The sequence below is a fragment of the Lampris incognitus genome, chromosome 15, assembly GCF_029633865.1.
Source record: "Lampris incognitus isolate fLamInc1 chromosome 15, fLamInc1.hap2, whole genome shotgun sequence".
NCBI lineage: Eukaryota > Metazoa > Chordata > Actinopteri > Lampriformes > Lampridae > Lampris > Lampris incognitus.
Window position 1 is genome coordinate 46,155,447 of NC_079225.1, and position 18,255 is coordinate 46,173,701.

The 18,255-nt window shown below is 43.8% G+C and overlaps 2 protein-coding genes across 5 annotated transcripts in view; one reads left to right on the forward strand and one right to left on the reverse strand.

Moving 5' to 3' along the window:
* LOC130125561 (filamin-A-interacting protein 1) overlaps positions 1-1,103 on the reverse strand; it is a 102,590-nt gene extending 101,487 nt beyond the window's left edge. Inside the window, exon 1 of the mRNA XM_056295161.1 lies at positions 1,017-1,103. The gene's annotated coding sequence lies outside the window, so the exon portion shown is untranslated. The remainder of the gene's footprint in view (positions 1-1,016) is intronic.
* senp6a (SUMO specific peptidase 6a) overlaps positions 1,097-18,255 on the forward strand; it is a 91,934-nt gene continuing 74,775 nt past the window's right edge. For all 4 annotated transcript variants that reach the window (XM_056295163.1, XM_056295164.1, XM_056295165.1 and 1 more), the window contains exon 1: positions 1,097-1,231. In XM_056295163.1, coding sequence (XP_056151138.1) covers positions 1,201-1,231 — 31 coding nt within the window. In that variant the 5' untranslated portion in view covers positions 1,097-1,200. The remainder of the gene's footprint in view (positions 1,232-18,255) is intronic.

Here is an 18,255-nt window from a genome sequence, read left to right on the forward strand (position 1 = left end):
TTGAAAATCTCTCTCTCTCTCTCTCTCTCTCTCTCTCTCTCTCTCTCTGAGTCTTCGTTTCAAAGCTGCTGTAAAAAACAACTTTAATACATTGTGTGACAATGTATTACAGTTTTAAGTCAAAAAGTCTCTCTCTCTCTCTCTCTCTCTGTGTCTCTCTGTCTCTCTGTGTCTCTCTGTCTCTCTGTCTCTCTCTCTGTGAGTCTTTGTTTCAAAGCTGCTGTAAAAAACAACTTTAATACATTGTCACACATTTACAGTGTAAATGTGTGACAATGTATTACAGTTTTAAGTCAAAAAGTCTCTCTCTCTCTCTCTCTCTCTCTCTCTCGCTCTCCCTCTCTCTCTGTCTCTCTCTCTGTCTCTCTCGCTCTCTCTCTCCCTCTCTCTCTCTCTCTCTCTCTCTCTCGCTCTCTGTCTCTTTCTCTCTCTGTCTCTCTCTCTCTCTCTCTCTCTTGCTCTCTCTCTCTCTCTCTCTCTCTGTCTCTCTCTCTCTCTCTCTCTCTCTCTCTCTCTCTCTCTCTCTCTCTCTGTCTCTGTCTCTCTGTCTCTCTGTCTCTCTCTCTCTCTCTCTCTCTCTCTCTCTCTCTCTCTCTCCCTCCCTGTCTCTGTCTCTGTCTCTGTCTCTCTCTCTCTCTCTCTCTCTCTCTCTCTCTCCCTGTCTCTCTCTCTCTCTCTCTCAAGACAAAATAATTGCCAGGCCGACTGAACAAGGTTTCACTTCCCGAGATGAACATCGCCATCTAGCTTCTTAAAAGTCATCCGGTGCTTCGAGGACGCTAGAAAACAAAAACGCTCCTCGTGGCTGAGGGTGTTTCTGGGACGCTGATAATTAATTAATGACAACCATCATTATGGTATAACTCGTCATTAAAGCACGAACGTTGCCAGACACCCACATAAGCAGAGGGGCCCGTCGATAGGGGGTCTTCATTTTCACCCGGCCTAAGTTGATGCTCTGTTTAGTTTGGGGGTTGTTTTTTTTTTAATCGCCATTAACGTTTCGCTCTGCGTACCTGGGGAGAGCCTTGCCTTTCCCAGAGCCCGGAGAAGGTGAACCCCGAAAAGTTGCTGTGACGTAGGGCTCACCAGCCCTGCAGCCGTTGAGCCGGGCAGCGCCGTTAAAGCGTTGGCTGGCTGGCTTGATGAGCAGCAGCGGCGGCGGCGGCGGCATCGTCCAAGGAGGAACATGGAGTAAACATGGCCCACAATAGGAGCTTTTTCTTTGAAGGTAAGCCGCGGCATCCCCCCCGCCGTTATCCGTCCCGGGGATAACAGTCTCCCCCGTCTGTCCCCCGCGGGTTGTCCGCCGGGTCCATTTTGTCGCCCCGCTCCCCGCAGAACTTATTGCTGCCGTCCCGGGTTTTAATGTGTCGGATCCGAGCGGACGCTGGCTCGGCTAGGCGGCTAGCTGCTAGCTAGCAAGGCAGCCACGGGCTCTTTTCTCTGTCAACACTCGTCATCGTGTGTGCTTGGAAGTGGACCGTGCCAGGTGGCGGTAGTAGGTTTCGCGGTTTGCCATCCGGTGTATTTTAGTATCTGAAAGGGAAAACCGAGTGTTGTCTGGCAGGTCGAGTGGAACGCCAGCGCTCTTAAATTAGCTTTGCCGGATAGCCGCTAGCACTGTTAGCTAGCCTGGCGGTGGTGGTGGTGGAGACAGACGGGCCTTCCTCTCTTCCTCCCCTACTTTATACAGCAGCTTATACAACACATATAAACACGGTTTGTCCCACATTTGGCATTTTGGCATCGCCACAAGGTCAATACACATTTTCTGCGAGTCCCCGTTCGTCTCCACGCCTGCTAGCTGGCCATAAACTGGCTCACCGTCTACACTTCATGAACACTTGGCAGGCATGAACGCAGGTTAAGGTGTTGTAGCCACTTGTGCTTATCTGCGTTATTTGGAGACTTTTTTATTCATTGCCTTTTGTTATTCCGCCGCGTAACAACGGCGAGTTTGATGAACGTCGCTCACAACAAAGCAACGCGAAGAAACCGAGGCCATAAAAATAGCATCAGATTGTGGTATGTGGAGGGGTAAAATGGCATTGGGTATACTTAGATGCCAGTCTTTTGTTATTTAACGAGTCCTCCCGTCATAACTGCGTAATTCGTTGTCACAAGTATACTATTGTTTGGCTTAAGTAGGGTGCTTGCAATGTGCAAAGAATGAAGCCCACAATGTTTTCATGCAGAAGGGCAGCCACTTGAAAAGGTGCCACATTTTAGGCTTTGGTTGAAATGCCTACCTGATTACCATCCACAGACAGCATCATTATGGGGGATCAAGTGAATGCAGATATTCGTTTTAAAGTGGGGTTACTCTGACGTGTGTCATGGAGAGACGTGCTTTCGGTCCAGTCCAACAGTACAGCAGCTAATGTCCCTGATTTACACACCTTCAACCAGAAGGGAAGTATAATTAGTGAAACCAGGTGAAGAGTTGGTTTGTAAGGAAAACCCATATGTAAATGGCCCTCCATTGCATTGAGTACCACTGCTTTACAACCATTGTGCATGCCAGTTGGATCCAGAGTTATGGGTGAATAATGCTGGATGTTTCCTCACATAGACCAGTTCAGTTTCCTAGTTAAGGTTGTAGGACAGAAGGCACAGCTGCAGTGATTTGGTGTTAGGGCTGTGAATTTGAACCACCATGTTTGAGGGAAGGCTCACTTGGAGCTGCATTGACTTCACAAGCCCCACACACGTACTATATACCTGCTGTGTCTGCTTGTGAAAAAGGGTTTCATTTCATCGTAGAAGTCGTCTTTCATGCATTTATCTTGTATTAGTACCACAGTACCAGGACTAGTTTTTATTTGTCGAACCTTTCACAGTAGACCCAAACTACGAAGTAGAGCTATTGCTCAACACAAAAATCTAGTGTCTCATAAATAAGTTACCAGACAATGTTCACTTTAACTCATGAAGATGCAAAATTGAATTTTGTAATGATTCTACTTTGGATATGAAGCAAAATGGCTGTAGTAGTTTCACAAGTATCCATCCATCCATTATGCAAACCACTTATCCTGCTCTTAGGGTCGCGGGGATGCTGGAGCCTATCCCAGCAGTCATTGGGCGGCAGGCAGGGAGACACCTACACATTCATACCTAGGGACAATTGAGTATGGCCGATTCACCTGACCTACATGTGTTTGGACTGTGGGAGGAAACCAGAATCCCCGGAGGAAACCCATGCAGAAACGGGGAGAACATGCAAACGCCGCACAGAGGATGACCTGGGATGACCCCCAAGGTTGGACTACCCCGGGGCTCGAACCCAGGACCTTCTTGCTGTGAGGCGACCACGCTAACCACTGCACCACCGTGCCGCCCAGTTTCACAAGTATATGATACAAAAATAAAACTTGGGAGTAGAGAGTGTAGTCTTGACTGAAATGATTATAAACTTCTATCAAAGCCCAATTAATGGGTCATAGATTAGACTGTAGTGCAGTGTATAGGTTGTTTACTCTGTTTCAATCTGTACCATTCAGCAACCCCTACTAGTAGTTACTAGTCATAATACGCTTCACATGAAGCCCAACACAGCACCTTTTCTGCAACTACCCGCTTAAAATAATTCACTAAAGAGAGAGAACTTTTCTGCTTATCAAATATTCATTTGACATTTATCCAGCTTTTCTCCTGATTCCTTCCTATCATTTGAATAGGAACAGGCTCCAGCATCCCTGCGACCCCGGTTGGGATAAGCGGTTTGCATAGTGGATGGATGGACGGAATGAACTGAATTCAGGTGAATGTAGATCAGGGAACTGATTTGTGGCACTATGGGTAATATGTGAATGTAGGGCAAGGTAAGGACACAAATAGGTCCTCATACAATTAAAGTACAGGATCTGAAGTGGTGAGCTACCAAAGCAAACAAGGACTATAAGGTAAAAGATTTCAAGATGATTTACTGACAAGGCTAAAAATTACACACTTTTTAACGGTTACAATATATTAAAGTGCCAAGAGATTTTGCCCTCGTGATTTAGAATAGTTTGTCTAGTGTAGCTTGTCTGTGAATGTTCTCATTCATCCAGGTCATGGTTATCCAAAGGAGTTGAATCAAGTGCAACTGGACTTTTGCACTTGATTCAACTCCTTTGGATCTAGTGTAGCTCATTACCAGGATCTTTGGTATTGGCATCTGCCGTTCAGTTGGCAGATTTCATTTGATTTCTAAAAGAAGGAATGTACAATATTTTTATGTTTCCAATCACTTATCCCATCTCATGCACCATGAGAACCATGTATCAGTCTTAGCTTTTTGAAATAAGGTTAACCACAATCACAATTTACAGTGAATTGTTGTCGTAGTACTTAGGAACAATTCTAGATTGACAAGGTTAACCAGAGTAATATGATCAAAGGTTGGATCAGTTCATCTGTATACGTTTATTGACAGATACATTTCATCATCATCTAAGTGACCTCTTCAGTCTAAACTGACTGCAGGTATCCACACCCTTATAAACAATACAGCTGCATAACGACCGAAACCAACGACCAGTTTCATATGCAAATATGGGCATGGTCATTAACTACAGTTTCAGTGGCCAGTTGTACTAAGGAAGGAGAAAAGGACTTGTACCGATTGGCTAGATGGAGAGACCGAGCTGGGAAGGATGTACAGCAGAAAAGGGCGATCAAGGGTAAGAGATGGAAATGTGCTGACTAGCGAGGAGAGTGTGTTGAGAAGGTGGAAGGAGTACTTTGAGGAGCTGATGAATGAAGAAAATGATAGAGAGAGAGAGAAGGTTGGATGATGTGGGGATAGTGAATCAGGAAGTGCAGCGGATTAGCAAGGAGGAAGTGAGGGCAGCTATGAAGAGGATGAAGAGTGGAAAGGCAGTTGGTCCTGATGACATACCTGTGGAGGCATGGAGATGTTTAGGAGAGATGGCAGTGGGGTTTTTAACTAGTTTGTTTAACACAATCTTGGAAAGTGAGAGGATGCCTGAGGAGTGGAGAAGAAGCACCCTGGTACTGATTTTCAAGAACAAGGGCGATGTGGAGAACTGCAGCAACTACAGAGGTATAAAGTTGATCAGCCACAGCATGAAGATATGGGAAAGAGTAATAGAAGCTAGGTTAAGAGGGGAGGTGATGATCAGCAAGCAGCAGTATGGTTTCATGCCAGGAATGCGCACCACAGATGTGATGTTTGCTTTGAGAATGTTGATGCAGAAGTATAGAGAAGGCCAGAAAGAGTTGCATTGTGTCTTTGTGGACTTAGAGAAAGCATATGACAGGGTGCCGAGAGAGTAGGTGTGGTATTTTATGAGGAAGTCGGGAGTTGCAGAGAATTATGTAGGAGTGGTGCAGGATATAATGATAATAATAAATCAAACTTACATAGTGCTTTTCTAACACTCAGTTACTTTACAATAAACGGCAGTGAAACAAGACAACAGATTAACATAACACAGACACATGTGGTGCATGGGAAGGTAGAGGGCTACGGAAGGGAGAGGGCTACGTAAGGGAGAAGAAGCGGCAGTCACACACGACGCCAGCAGTACTCTCCGACTTAAACAGATACAAAAGGGCAACAAAAAAACAACAGGTATCCACTAGGCAGTGGCACTATTTAACCCATAGCTGGGGGCTGGTTCGTGGGCATCAGGGAATATCCACACACCGGTGGGCCTGTGTACCACACGTCTAGGGGCCAGACCTCCTCCGAGTCCCTTGTAGTTCAGCCAGGGTCCAAGGTGTACCCAGTTACCGCCACGAGGAGGCACTACATAGGGCTTGCTGTTGGAGAGGCTATGTACTGGCAGGGAGAGGCTTACATGTTTTGCTCTCGTGTTCGCATTTCTGCTAGCCAGCGGTGAAGGTTGAGAGTGAGACGTTACAGGCACAGAACACTACACCAACACACTAGATGCTTCACAACAACCCGACTTCTTACACAAGAATGTCAGACAGGATATGTATGAGGGAAGTGTGACAGTGGTGAGGTGTGCGGTTGGAATGACAGATGGGTTCAAGGTGGGGGGGGGGATTACATCAAGGATCGGCTCTGTGCCCTTTCTTGTTTGCAATGGTGATGGACAGGTTGACGGACGAGATCAGGCAGGAGTCTCCATGGACTATAATGTTTGCGGATGACATTGTGATCTGTAGCAAGAGTAGGGTGCAGGTTGAGGAGAGCTTGGAGAGGTGGAGGTATGCGCTGGAGAGAAGAAGAATGAAAGTCAGTAGGAGCAAGACAGAATACCTATGCGTGAATGAGAGGGAGGATAGTGAGGATGCAAGGAGTAGAGGTGACAAAGGCGTATCAGTTTAAATACTTGGGGTCAACTGTCCAAAGTAACGGGGAGTGCAGAAGAGAGGTGAAGAAGAGAGTACAGGCAAGGTGGAGTGGGTGGAGAAGAGTGTCAGCAGTGATTTGCAACAGAAGGGTACCAGCAAGAGTTAAAGGGAAGGTTTACAAGATGGTTGTGAGACCAGCTGTGCTGGAGGTGGCAGAGTTGAAGATGCTAAGATTTTCATTGGGAGTGACAAAGAAGGACAGGATTAGGAACAATTATAGTAGAGGGACAGCTCAGGTTTGACGGTTTGGAGACAAAGCAAGAGAGGCAAGATTGAGATGGTTTGGACATGTGTGGAGGAGAGATGCTGGGTATACTGGGAGAAGGATGCTGAATATGGAGCTGCCAGGGAAGAGGAGAAGAGGAAGGCCAAAGAGGAGGTTTATGGATGTGGTGAGGGAGGACAGGCAGGTGGCTGGTGTGACAGAGGAAGATGCAGAAGACAGGAAGAGATGGAAATGGATGATCCACTGTGGCGCCCCCTAACGGGAGCAGCCGAAAGTAGTAGTAGTCAATGGCTATTTGTACTATTCACAGAGGATTTCGGAATGTTTGCAATCACAGCATTTTAAGATAGTGACAGATGTACTCATAGGCCCCCCTCTTGGTTCAGTGATCGTCGTTCCCTCTTAACATAGATGGCCTCATACACAGCAGAGCTAGCATGTCAGGCTAGGACTTTGCAGTCTACACCCATCTACAGGCCAGTGACCACTCTTCCAAGGATAAAATGGGGCAAAAGGGACTGCTAGGGGGGGGGGGAGGAAAGGGGGGGGAAAGAAGGAAAGAGAAAAGGAGGAAAAACATACAATATATCCATTTCTTCTCTACTCATTTATCTTTTTAAAATTGTTTTCACACACTTCCGCACTTATTGCAAGGGATATCATCGCTTTTATTTTCACATCTCTTGCGGGATTCGAACCTATTCTGTGGCGAGAGCAGCCGACACAAGTTTGAAGGAAGCTGGTGTTACGACTATCTCCTTCCTGTGGAAACGTGAGCCAGGGGAGTTATTCGACAAGAGTTCCGGCCATATGCCATTGGGTTAATCGGGTGGGATGAGGGAAAAACTAGAAACAAAGTTAAAATATATATATACATAAATAACAGTAGAACTGATGAGGATTATGTCCACAAAAGCAATGCAGTGGTCTTTGAAAACAGCAAATATAGCCAGAGGTGGGTGGGAGATATGCGTCTGTCCAATTTGCGCTGTTGTAGTCTGAGGTGAAACTCATTTCAACATTGTTTTCACACACTTCCACACTTATTGCAAGGGATATCATCACTTTTATTTTCACATCTCTTGCGGGATGTCAGCCTATTAGGAAATGCTTTAACTGTGTAATGAAATCATGAACGATGAAATGAAATGCATTTGATTAGTTTATTAAACATGAAGGTAAAAAGGGTATAAAGAGCAACTTAACTTATGAAAATTTTAAAAGTTTCAATATTAGACTTCTGTAAACAGCAAACACAATATAAGATATATACACACATGACGAGCAAAAGCTAAAAATAAGTTAAAAGACAGCTGGAGTACAAAATATTTAAAAATATCTACAGACATTCAAAATCAAAACAATTATATTTGTATAGCCCAATATCACAAATTACAAATTTGCCTCAGTGGGCTTAACAGCAACACAACATCCTGTCCTTAGACCCAACACAACATCCTGTCCTTAGACCCTCTCATCGGATGAGGAAAAACTCCCTACAAAAACCCTTTAACAGGGAGAAAAAATAGGAAGAAACTTCAGGGAGAGCACCAGAGGAGGGATCTGTCTCCCAAGACAGAGGATAACAGAATTATAATGGACATAAAATTTATGAAGAACATGATGCACAGAATGCCAAGCAGTGTCCTCATGCCAATGGAACAGTCCAGGACCCGAGCCACGCGACCAGCATCATCATGTAAAAAAATAAAAACTTATGTGAGGAGCATCAAAATGGCGACCACCATCACCACGGAGACCTGGGAGGAGAACCGACTGCCCATGCACGCAAGAGAGACTCACATGACACCATTCAAACACAGAAAAAGAGAAAGGAGAAGACATCATTCAGAGAGAGAGAAAAGACATGTTAGAGAACAGTTTGTAGTAGTCATTAGGCATAATCAATTAAGTCGTCAATTAGTCATAATCTATACTCTGTAATCTATACTCGATAATCTCGTCGGCAGAACAGTGGTTGGTAAATTCAGTGGGTGGCCAGGTTCAGGTGGGTAACAGCTTGTGGAAAGAAGCTATTTTGAGCCTGGTAGTGTGGGCTCTGAGGCTCCTGTAGCGCCTCCCAGAGCGCAGTGGGGAGAACAATCCATGGTTGGGGTGGGTGGGATCTCTGCTGATGCTCAGACCCCTTCAAAGGCAGCGTTTGGGATAAATGTCTTTTATGCCTGGGAGCTGGGTACCGGTGATATGCTGAGAGGGGGTTTTTTGGCATAGAAGGAAAATCTTCCAGTTAGCAAAGTGCCGCTGAAAATTCTAACCCATACCGAACAGCCGATTAGAACGCCGGCCAGAAATAAATTTAAAGCAATTTCAAATTCTCTTTTTCCCGGGCTATTTCGCGGACATGACGTTGTTTATATCACGTGAAAATGGCTGCTTGTTCGGACAGTATCACGTGACTTGTTGGGAGCGCCGTTCGGACCTTGTTCATTTTTGTTCACGTGACTTGTTCGGAGTGTTCGGACCTTGTTCGGACTGGATGCAGTCCAGACACTGCCGGGTACGGCGGTGAGGATGTGTACATCTTTGATAGGGAGGAACGCTGGTTTGAACATGGAATCAAAAAGGCCATCTATGTTAAGAATGAATGACCATCCCTGAACCGGGGTGGTGGGGGGGGTAAGAGTACATCTGTCTCCATCTTATAATGCTGTGATTGCAAACATTCCCAAATCCTCTGAATAGTACACATGGCCATCGAAACTCTAGTTAATGGTCACACCCATATTTACATATGAAAGTGGTCGTTGGTTTCGGTCGTTATGCCACTGTGTTGTGTCCAGATGAACTGATTCAGCCTTCTTTGATGTTCTTATCTGGATTATTGAACATGCATAAAGACAGAGTAATATGAGTTTAAAGTAGCCAAGCCTAGAGGGTCATATCTGTTAAAAGTAGCAACAACAAAAAAAACCCCACTGGTTTCTATTCCACCCTTTGATGCTAATCGTGCCTGCTCAGGTTGGTTTAGTATAGCTGCCTTTATTAAAGTTCTAGACTTAGTAGTCATTAATGGATCCTGAGTGATGCATACAGCAGTAGTGCGGATAAATAGTGTAGCCAGTCATTCCTCACCCTGCCAGTGAATCTCTGCTGACTTTTGATGTGTCTTAACTGAATATCATTTTTAAAAAATCATGTAATTGGCCTTTCAGAGTCTTTTTATTTTGTGACCAGCTTTCAATGTTAACACCTTTAACCCTTTTTAATATACCAGAGAGTTAGTTTCCAGCGTTTCACCTTTGGGTGCTAAAGGTTTTAAGGTGAACGTTATGCTGTAATAATCTAATAATCATTCCTACCACTGGTGGTGGTGAAATGTGCAACTGAGTACCTAATAATCTACAGAACCAAACATCTAATGTTATCAAAAATGACCACATATCGTCCAAAGCATTGGTCGTCAGAATTGTCAACAAGGTGTCTAACTCCAATTAATATTTCATCTATTGGTAGCTCTGCCCACCACTGATCACTTCCACAAGATGCTTAATTTAAAAAAAAATGTTTAAACTTTATTTTCCGATTTTCAAGTTTTTGGAACAGGTATACAGGACACACGAACAACCAAATAAAAAAACATATATATAAATCCCCCCTCCCCCCAAGGCTCAAGGAGGGAAAAAAAGGACTATACAGGGACTTCTTATTCCAATTCCACATGATAACTATGTTTTTGAAGACAATATAATGGTATATACATATATCTATATAATGTTGTAGTTACAACTAGGTAAAAAGTACATTCAATGAAAGGGAAAACTACATTCAATGAAAGGGGAAACCTTCACTAAAGTATATGAAAGGACTCCAGGTCAAAGCAAAGTTTTTGTGGGATTTACATATTTTATATCGGAGCTGTTCTAAAGGTAGAAAGGACAGCACCTCCCTTAACCACTGCAAAAATGATGGAGCTTTATTCAACTTCCAGTTAAAAAGAATTAAGTCTGTGAGCTAGCAATGAAGCAAATGCTAGAGCATGTACCTGCAAGGTTGTGACTTTACAGTTAGGGGGTGGTATGCCAAAGATGGCTGTGTGAAAATCAGGGGTTATGGTCTGTTTACAGATATGTGAGAATACATGAAATATATGTCTCCAATAACTGTTTAGAGAGGGGCATGTCCAGAACATGTGTCCCACTTGTGCTGGACTATGGCTGCACCTCGGACACCCAGGGTCTGTGGTGGGAAAGGTTCTGGCAAGCTTGTTCCCCGAATAGTGAAGACGGTGAACACCTTAAATTTAATTAATCTATGTCGTGTACACAATGAGGAAGTGCGTATACAAGTTAAGTTGTCCCACCATGCCGCTTCAGAAAGCTCTACACCCAAATCCCTCTCCCATGCAGTTTTTGTTTGGTCCCAGGATATCTGTTTTAATCCCTGTATCAGTGTGTAGATTGTAGAGACTTTTCTTCCCAAAGGGATCTAGCTCCAGAATAACGTCTAATTGGCTCCTGGGTGGCAGATAAGGAAATGAGGGAAACACTTTCTTGGCAAAACTACAGATTTGAAGGTTCCTAAAAAAATGCGATCTGGGTATGTTATGGTATTTGGTAAGCGTTTCAAATGAGGTGAGCGTTCATCCATCCATCCATTATCCAAACCGCTTATCTTGCTCTCAGGGTTGCGGGGATGCTGGAACGTATCCTAGCAGTCATTGGGCAGCAGGTGGGGAGACACCCTGGACAGGCCACAGGGCCGACACTTTTATCTTTTTACTTTTTATTTTATTATATATTTCCTTCAATGATTTAAAAAAAACAACACACAGCTTACATAGCCATTCGCCTCCATATCTCTCAGGAAGGGGTATTTCACAATCCGTGCCTTGGCAACTTGAATGAGGTGAACATTCCTCCTTTAGATAGATCGCAGAAAAACACGTCCATTTCTATGCCAATGTTGAAATGCGTTATCTAACACAGGTGATGAGAAGATTTGATTATTTGCTACTGGAAAAAGCCCGCTAGCATGCTTTAATTCAAAATGCCTCCTAAACTGTAGCCATAGCCCAAGTGAAGCTTTAAGCACCGAGTTCGTTGTTTGTATGTTACAATTAGTATATGGTCAATCTTGGATAAGAGTTCCATGTGAGCCCAATCTGTGCCCTGTTTATTCTTGTAAGTAAATGCCCAATGTAAAAGTTTTACAATGTTCACAACCCATTAGTAACAAATAAAGTTAGGCAAGCCTAATCCCCCTGTCTCCTTAGGGACCTTCAAGTATATTTTCTTCATCCTGGGGTTTGAATTTTTCCAGATGAATGATGAAATTAACCTATCTAGTTGTTGAAAAGTTGTCTGAGGTATGAATATGGGAATCGTTTGAAAAAGAGAAATCTGGGTAACACTGTCATTTTAACTATGTTAATGTGGCCCGCTAATGAAATTGGTAGCGTTGACGACTTTTAAAATCTTATTCTAATTCTGTTTTAAAGTTATGGTTATATAACCTCCCCATTGTATGGGCGATTTGATCCTAAATATGTAAATACATTGTGTTCAAGTTTAAATGGAAAGCTAGTGTAGTCTCTGTCAGTGTGGTTAATTAGAAAAAGCAAGCGCTTTGAATACTTTATCTTATAACCTGACAGGTGACCAAAGTTATCCAGGGTAAGTAATAGTCTTGGTATCGATTCTATTGGGTTGGATATATATAACAACAGGTCATCCACATAAAGCGATACCTCATGCTATTTACCGCCTCGGGAGATACCTTTAATGCCATCCTCTGCCCTAAGAGCTATAGCGAGTGGCTCGATCGCCAAATTGAACAGGTAAGGAGAGAGGCTGGCCCCTATGGAGCGAAAAATAATCAGAAATAATATTCATCTGCACTGTGGCTGTCGGTAAATAATATAATATTTTAACTCATGCTAGTAATAGTGAACCAAAGCCAAACCTTTCTAGAACAGCGAATAGATATTGCCATTCGATGCAATCGAATGCCTTCTCGGCATCTAAACAAATCACTACTTCTGTCTGTTCTGCGGAGTGTGGTGCGGATAGTACATTGAATTGGCGGCGTGTGTATGGAATTACTGTCTGCCTGGTATAAAACCAGTTTGATCAGGGTTAACAACCATTGGGACTACAGTTTCAATACGGGTGGCCAAGATTTTTGTTAGAATTTTGTAGTCACAATTTAACAAGCTTAAAGGGGGGTAGAAGCCACACCCAGTAGGGCATCTTTGTGTTTTTTAAGCAACACTGATATGATTGCTTGCATCACAGTTTGGGGTAATTTCTGGTGGTCAAGAATTTCCTGTTACAACAGGTTAAGTATCGGTGCCAGCTTGGTAGCAAATTTTTTATACATTTCAATTGAGAAACCATCTGGACCCGATGCTTTGTTGGTCTGCATGGATTTAATTGCTTGTATCAGTTCCCCCATTGATATCTCTCTGTCTATCTGTGCTTGGTGCTCAAGGGCAATTTTTGGATGGTCAAACAGTCTAAAAAAAGAGAAAATATGCGACGAGTCACTGGGCCGTTCTGAACTAGAAAGGGTAATACACAATTGTTTAAACTGGTTGTCAGGGTTGGTATTCATTACCCCTGCTGTTGTGCAAATTTCAGGAATAGTGTTGGCGGCTATGGACTGTCTAACCTGATGGGCTAAGAGTTTTCCAGCTTTCTCTCCATATTCATAAAATGTCTGTTTTGATTTAAAGAACGATTGTTCTGTTTGTTTAATGGAGAGATTGTCATTCTGTTTTTAATAATAATTTTTTTCTTATGAAGCTCAGGTGTTGGTTGGGGAATCAGCATATGAACTGTCCACTTCTGCTATACTATGGGACCGTTCTATCAGACGTTGTTTGTTTCTTTCTCTCATGTGCTGTGTATGAGGTTATTTGGCCTCTATGAAAGGTCCACTTCTGCTATACTATGGGACAGTTCTATCAAACATTGTTCATGTTTCTTTCTCTCATGTGCTGTGTATGAGATTATTTGGCCTCTAAGGTAGACTTTAAGAGCCTCCTAAACAGTGGTTAGTGGTGTGCCTGAAGTGCGGTTGAGTTCCATAAAGATATCTATCTGCTGGGAGAGAATTTTTTTTAAAGGAGTCCCTAGAGGGTAATAGAGGATCAAATCGCCAGGTGCGTTGGGGTTTAGGGCAGTCTAGGAAGCCTAAATCTAGCTGTACAGGACTATGATCAGAAATAACAATACTACTATCTTGGCTCCCCGCAACCATAGGAAGGACCCTACTGTCCAGGAGGGAAAAAAATCAATCCTAGAGTAAGAGTGATGCACTTGGCAAAAAAAGGAGTATTGTTTAGTAGATGGGTTGTTTCTTCTCTAGGGATCAAAAAGAGTGTATGATTCCATGAATGAATGGATGACTGCCTGCCTTTGAGATTTTACTATTAGGTCTTGGGTTTGATCTGTCCAAATATGGGTGTAATACACAATTAAAATCTCCCCCCCATTATCAATTGGTAGTTAATTAGGTTTGGGAGGGCTGCTATGAAACTAGAGGAAAAAAAGTGGGTCATCCCAATTTGGTCCATAAACATTAGCTGGTGCCACACGTGTGCCATACAGGTTACCTGTCTTCCCCTGGGGTCATAAATAGTCAGCAGCGTAACGAATGGGATACCCTTCCTGATCAAGATGGCCGTGGCCGCGTTCTATTCTAATTTCACAAACAGAAAATTTGTCCTATCCATGCTTTCTTTACTTTTGTGTGTTCACTTGACCGGAGGTGAGTTTCCTGGAAGAACATGACTGGATTGTGAATTCCCTTTATATTCCAGCTCAAAAAACGAAAATAACCCGTATTTTGAGTGTCAGACATTTTTTTCTAAAAATGAAAAGAGAAAAAACAAAAAGTCCCAGCCTACCAATTACTAAGCAAAAACAGCCTTGAGAATCCACACTGATCTACCAGTTTTCTAGAGGTCACGCCCCCCATTTCTAGAACAATTGTATTATCAAGATTATATTAAACTAAACTTAAGAGTATTTGTATATTTAAGAAATATATATCAACACCCACACTGGAAAAAAATATAAAGCAAAAGTGTATGTTTGTATGTTCACTTAAAACTCCAGAAATACTCATTGTAGAACAAAAAGAAAGGTATCTTTAGAATCAGCACTTTCCAAGGATTGCACAGTTCGAAAATATTTCATAAACCAAGTAAATTTGGTTTATTTTATATATTTGTCAAAGAGGCATTCCAATGATGCTTTGTGGAGACTTCCAGCAAATCCTTCCAGTGGTCAAGGGAGGCACTACACCTAACATTGTCAGTGCTAGCCTGAAGGCACGCAATGTGATGTACCCTGAGGCGCTTGAGCACTGAGTGATTAATACACACATTGGCAAAGAAGCTTGATGAATTGATTGAAAATGACGACATTTAATAATTTTCGTTAATAAGATTTGTTTATTCGACATTAATTTATCACATATATCATAAATTATCCTATATTTCATCATTGATTATATCGTAAAGATCAGATTGTGTTGGTTGTTTTGGTGAGAATAATTTCCCCGAATGCCGGGTACCTCTGCTGAGAGAGAGAGAGAGAGATGGGGGGGGGGGGCTGGAGACCTGGGAATGCCTTGGGATCCCCCAGGAGGAGCTGGAGGGCATTGCTGGGGAGAGGGACATCCGGAGTGCCCAACTTAGCTTGCTGCCACCGTGACCCGACCCCGGAAAAGCAGCTGAAGAGGAGATATATACACTATATGGACAAAAGTATTGGGACACACCTCTTCAGACCCTTTGTCACAGGTGTATAAAATCAAGCAGCTAGCCATTGAGTCTGCATTTACAAACATAAAATGTGTCGTTCTGAAGAGCTCAGTGAATCTAGGCATGGTACTGTCATAGGATGCCACCTTTGCAATAAGTCAGTTCGTCAAATTTCTTCCCTGCTAGATATTCCACGGTCAACTGTAAGAGGTATTATTGATTAGTGGAAGCATTTAGGAACAACAGCAACTCAGCCTCAAAGTGGCCGACCACGTAAAGTCACACAGTGGGGTCAACGAGTGCTGAGGCGCAAAGTGCATCAAAGTCGCCAACACTCTGTTGACTCAATAACTGCAGAGTTCCAAACTTCCTCTGGCATTAACATCAGCACAAAAACTGTGCCAGGAGCTTCATAGAATGGGTTTCCATGGCCGAGCAGCTGCATGCAAGCCTTACATCACCAGGCACAATGCCAAATGTTGGATGGAGTGGTGTAAAGCACGCTGCCACTGGACTCTGGCGCAGTGGAAACGTGTTCTGTGGAGTAGCGAATCACACTTCTCTGTCTGGCAGTCTGATGGACGAGTCTGGGTTTGGTGGATGCCAAGAGAATGTTACCTGCCTGACTGCATTGTGCCAACTGTAAAGTTTCGTCGAGGAGGGATAATGGTATGGGATTATTTTTCAGGGGTTGGGCTAGGCCCCTTAATTCTAGTGAAGGGAAATCTTAATGCTTCAACATACCAAGACGTTTTGGGCAATTCTGTGCTTCCAACTTTGTGGGAACAGTTTGGGGAGGGCCCTTTTCTGTTCCAGCATGACTGTGCCCCAGTGCACAAAGCAAGGTCCATTAAGATGTGGTTGGGTGAGTTTGATGTGGAAGAACTTGACTGGCCTGCACAGAGCCCTGACCTCTACCCCATCGAACACCTTTGGAGTGAACTAGAATGGGGATTGCGAGCCAGGTCTTCTTGTCCAACATCAGTGCATGACCTCACAAATGCTCTTCTGGATGAATGGGCAAAAATTCCCACAGACACACTCCAAAATCTTGTGGAAAGCCTTCCTGGAAGAGTGGAAGCTGTTATAGCTGCAATGGGGGAACCAACTCTATATTAATGCCTATGGACTTAGAATGGGATGTCATAAAAGCTCCTGTAGGTGTAATGGCCAGGTGTCCCAATACTTTTGTACATATAGTGTATATATCGTGTGTGTGTGTGTGTGTGTGTGTGTGTGTGTACACACACACATACATACATAAGCGTTTTTTTCCGAAACTGTCAATGGTGCTGTTATAAGTGCTCAACTATTAAAACTTTTTTCCTGTATTTGTGTGTATATACACACGTGTGTGTGTGTGTGTGTGTGTGTGTGTGTGTGTGTGTATGTATATATGTATCCATCCATCCAATTATTATCCAAACCACTTATGCTTACTCAGAGTCGCAGGGATGCTGGAGCCTATCCCAGCAATCATTGGGCGGCAGGCAGGGAGACACCCTGGACAGGCTGCCAGGCCATCACAGGGCATATATACACTCACTGGCCACTTTATTAGGTACACCTTGCTAGTACCGGGTTGGACCCCCTTTTGCCTTCAGAACTGCCTTAATCCTTCGTGGCATAGATTCAACAAGGTATTGGAAACATTCCTCAGAGAGTTTGGTCCATATTGACATGATAGCATCACGCAGTTGCTGCAGATTTGTCGGCTGCACATCCATGATGCGATTCTCCCGGTCCACCACATCCCAAAGGTGCTCTATTGGATTGAGATCTGGTGACTGTGGAGGCCATTTGAGTACAGTGAACTCATTGTCATGTTCAAGAAACCAGTCTGAGATGATTTGAGCTTTATGACATGGCGCGTTATCCTGCTGGAGGTAGCCATCAGAAGATGGGAACACTGTGGTCATAAAGGGATGGACATGGTCAGCAACAATACTCAGGTAGGCTGTGGCGTTGACACGATGCTCAATTGGTACTAAGGGGCCCAAAGTGTGCCAAGAAAATATCCCCCACACCATTACACCACCACCACCAGCCTGAACCGTTGATACAAGGCAGGATGGATCCATGCTTTCATGTTGTTGACGCCAAATTCTGACCTTACCATCCGAATGTCGCAGCAGAAATCGAGACTCATCAGACCAGGCAACGTTTTTCCAATCTTCTATTGTCCAATTTTGGTGATCCTGTGCGAATTGTAGCCTCAGTTTCCTGTTCTTAGCTGACAGGAGTGGCACCCGGTGTGGTCTTCTGCTGCTGTAGCCCATCTGCCTCAAGGTTCGACGTGTTGTGCATTCAGAGATGCTCTTCTGCATACCTCGGTTGTAATGAGTGGTTATTTGAGTTACTGTTGCCTTTCTATCAGCTCGAACCAGTCTGGCCATTCTCCTCTGACCTCTGGCATCAACAAGGCATTTTCGCCCACAGAACTGCCGCTCACCGGATATTTTCTCTTTTTCGGACCATTCTCTGTAAACACTAGAGATGGTTGTGCGTGAAAATCCCAGTAGATCAGCAGTTTCTGAAATACTCAGACCAGCCCGTCTGGCACCAACAACCATGCCACGTTCAAAGTCACTTAAATCACCTTTCTCCCCCATTCTGATGCTCGGTTTGAACTGCAGCAGATCGTCTTGACCATGTCTACGTGCCTAAATGCATTGAGTTGCTGCCATGTGATTGGCTGATTAGAAATTTGCGTTAACGAGCAGTTGGACAGGTGTGCCTAATAAAGTGGCCGGTGAGTGTGTATATATATATATATATATATATATATATATATATTTTCCGAACCGCTTATCCTGCTCTCAGGGTCGCGAGGATGCTGGAGCCTATCCCAGCAGTCATTCGGCGGCAGGCGGGGAGACACCCTGGACAGGCCGCCAGACTGTCACACAGGGCCAACATGCACACCCACCCATCCACACACATTCATACCTAGGGACAATTA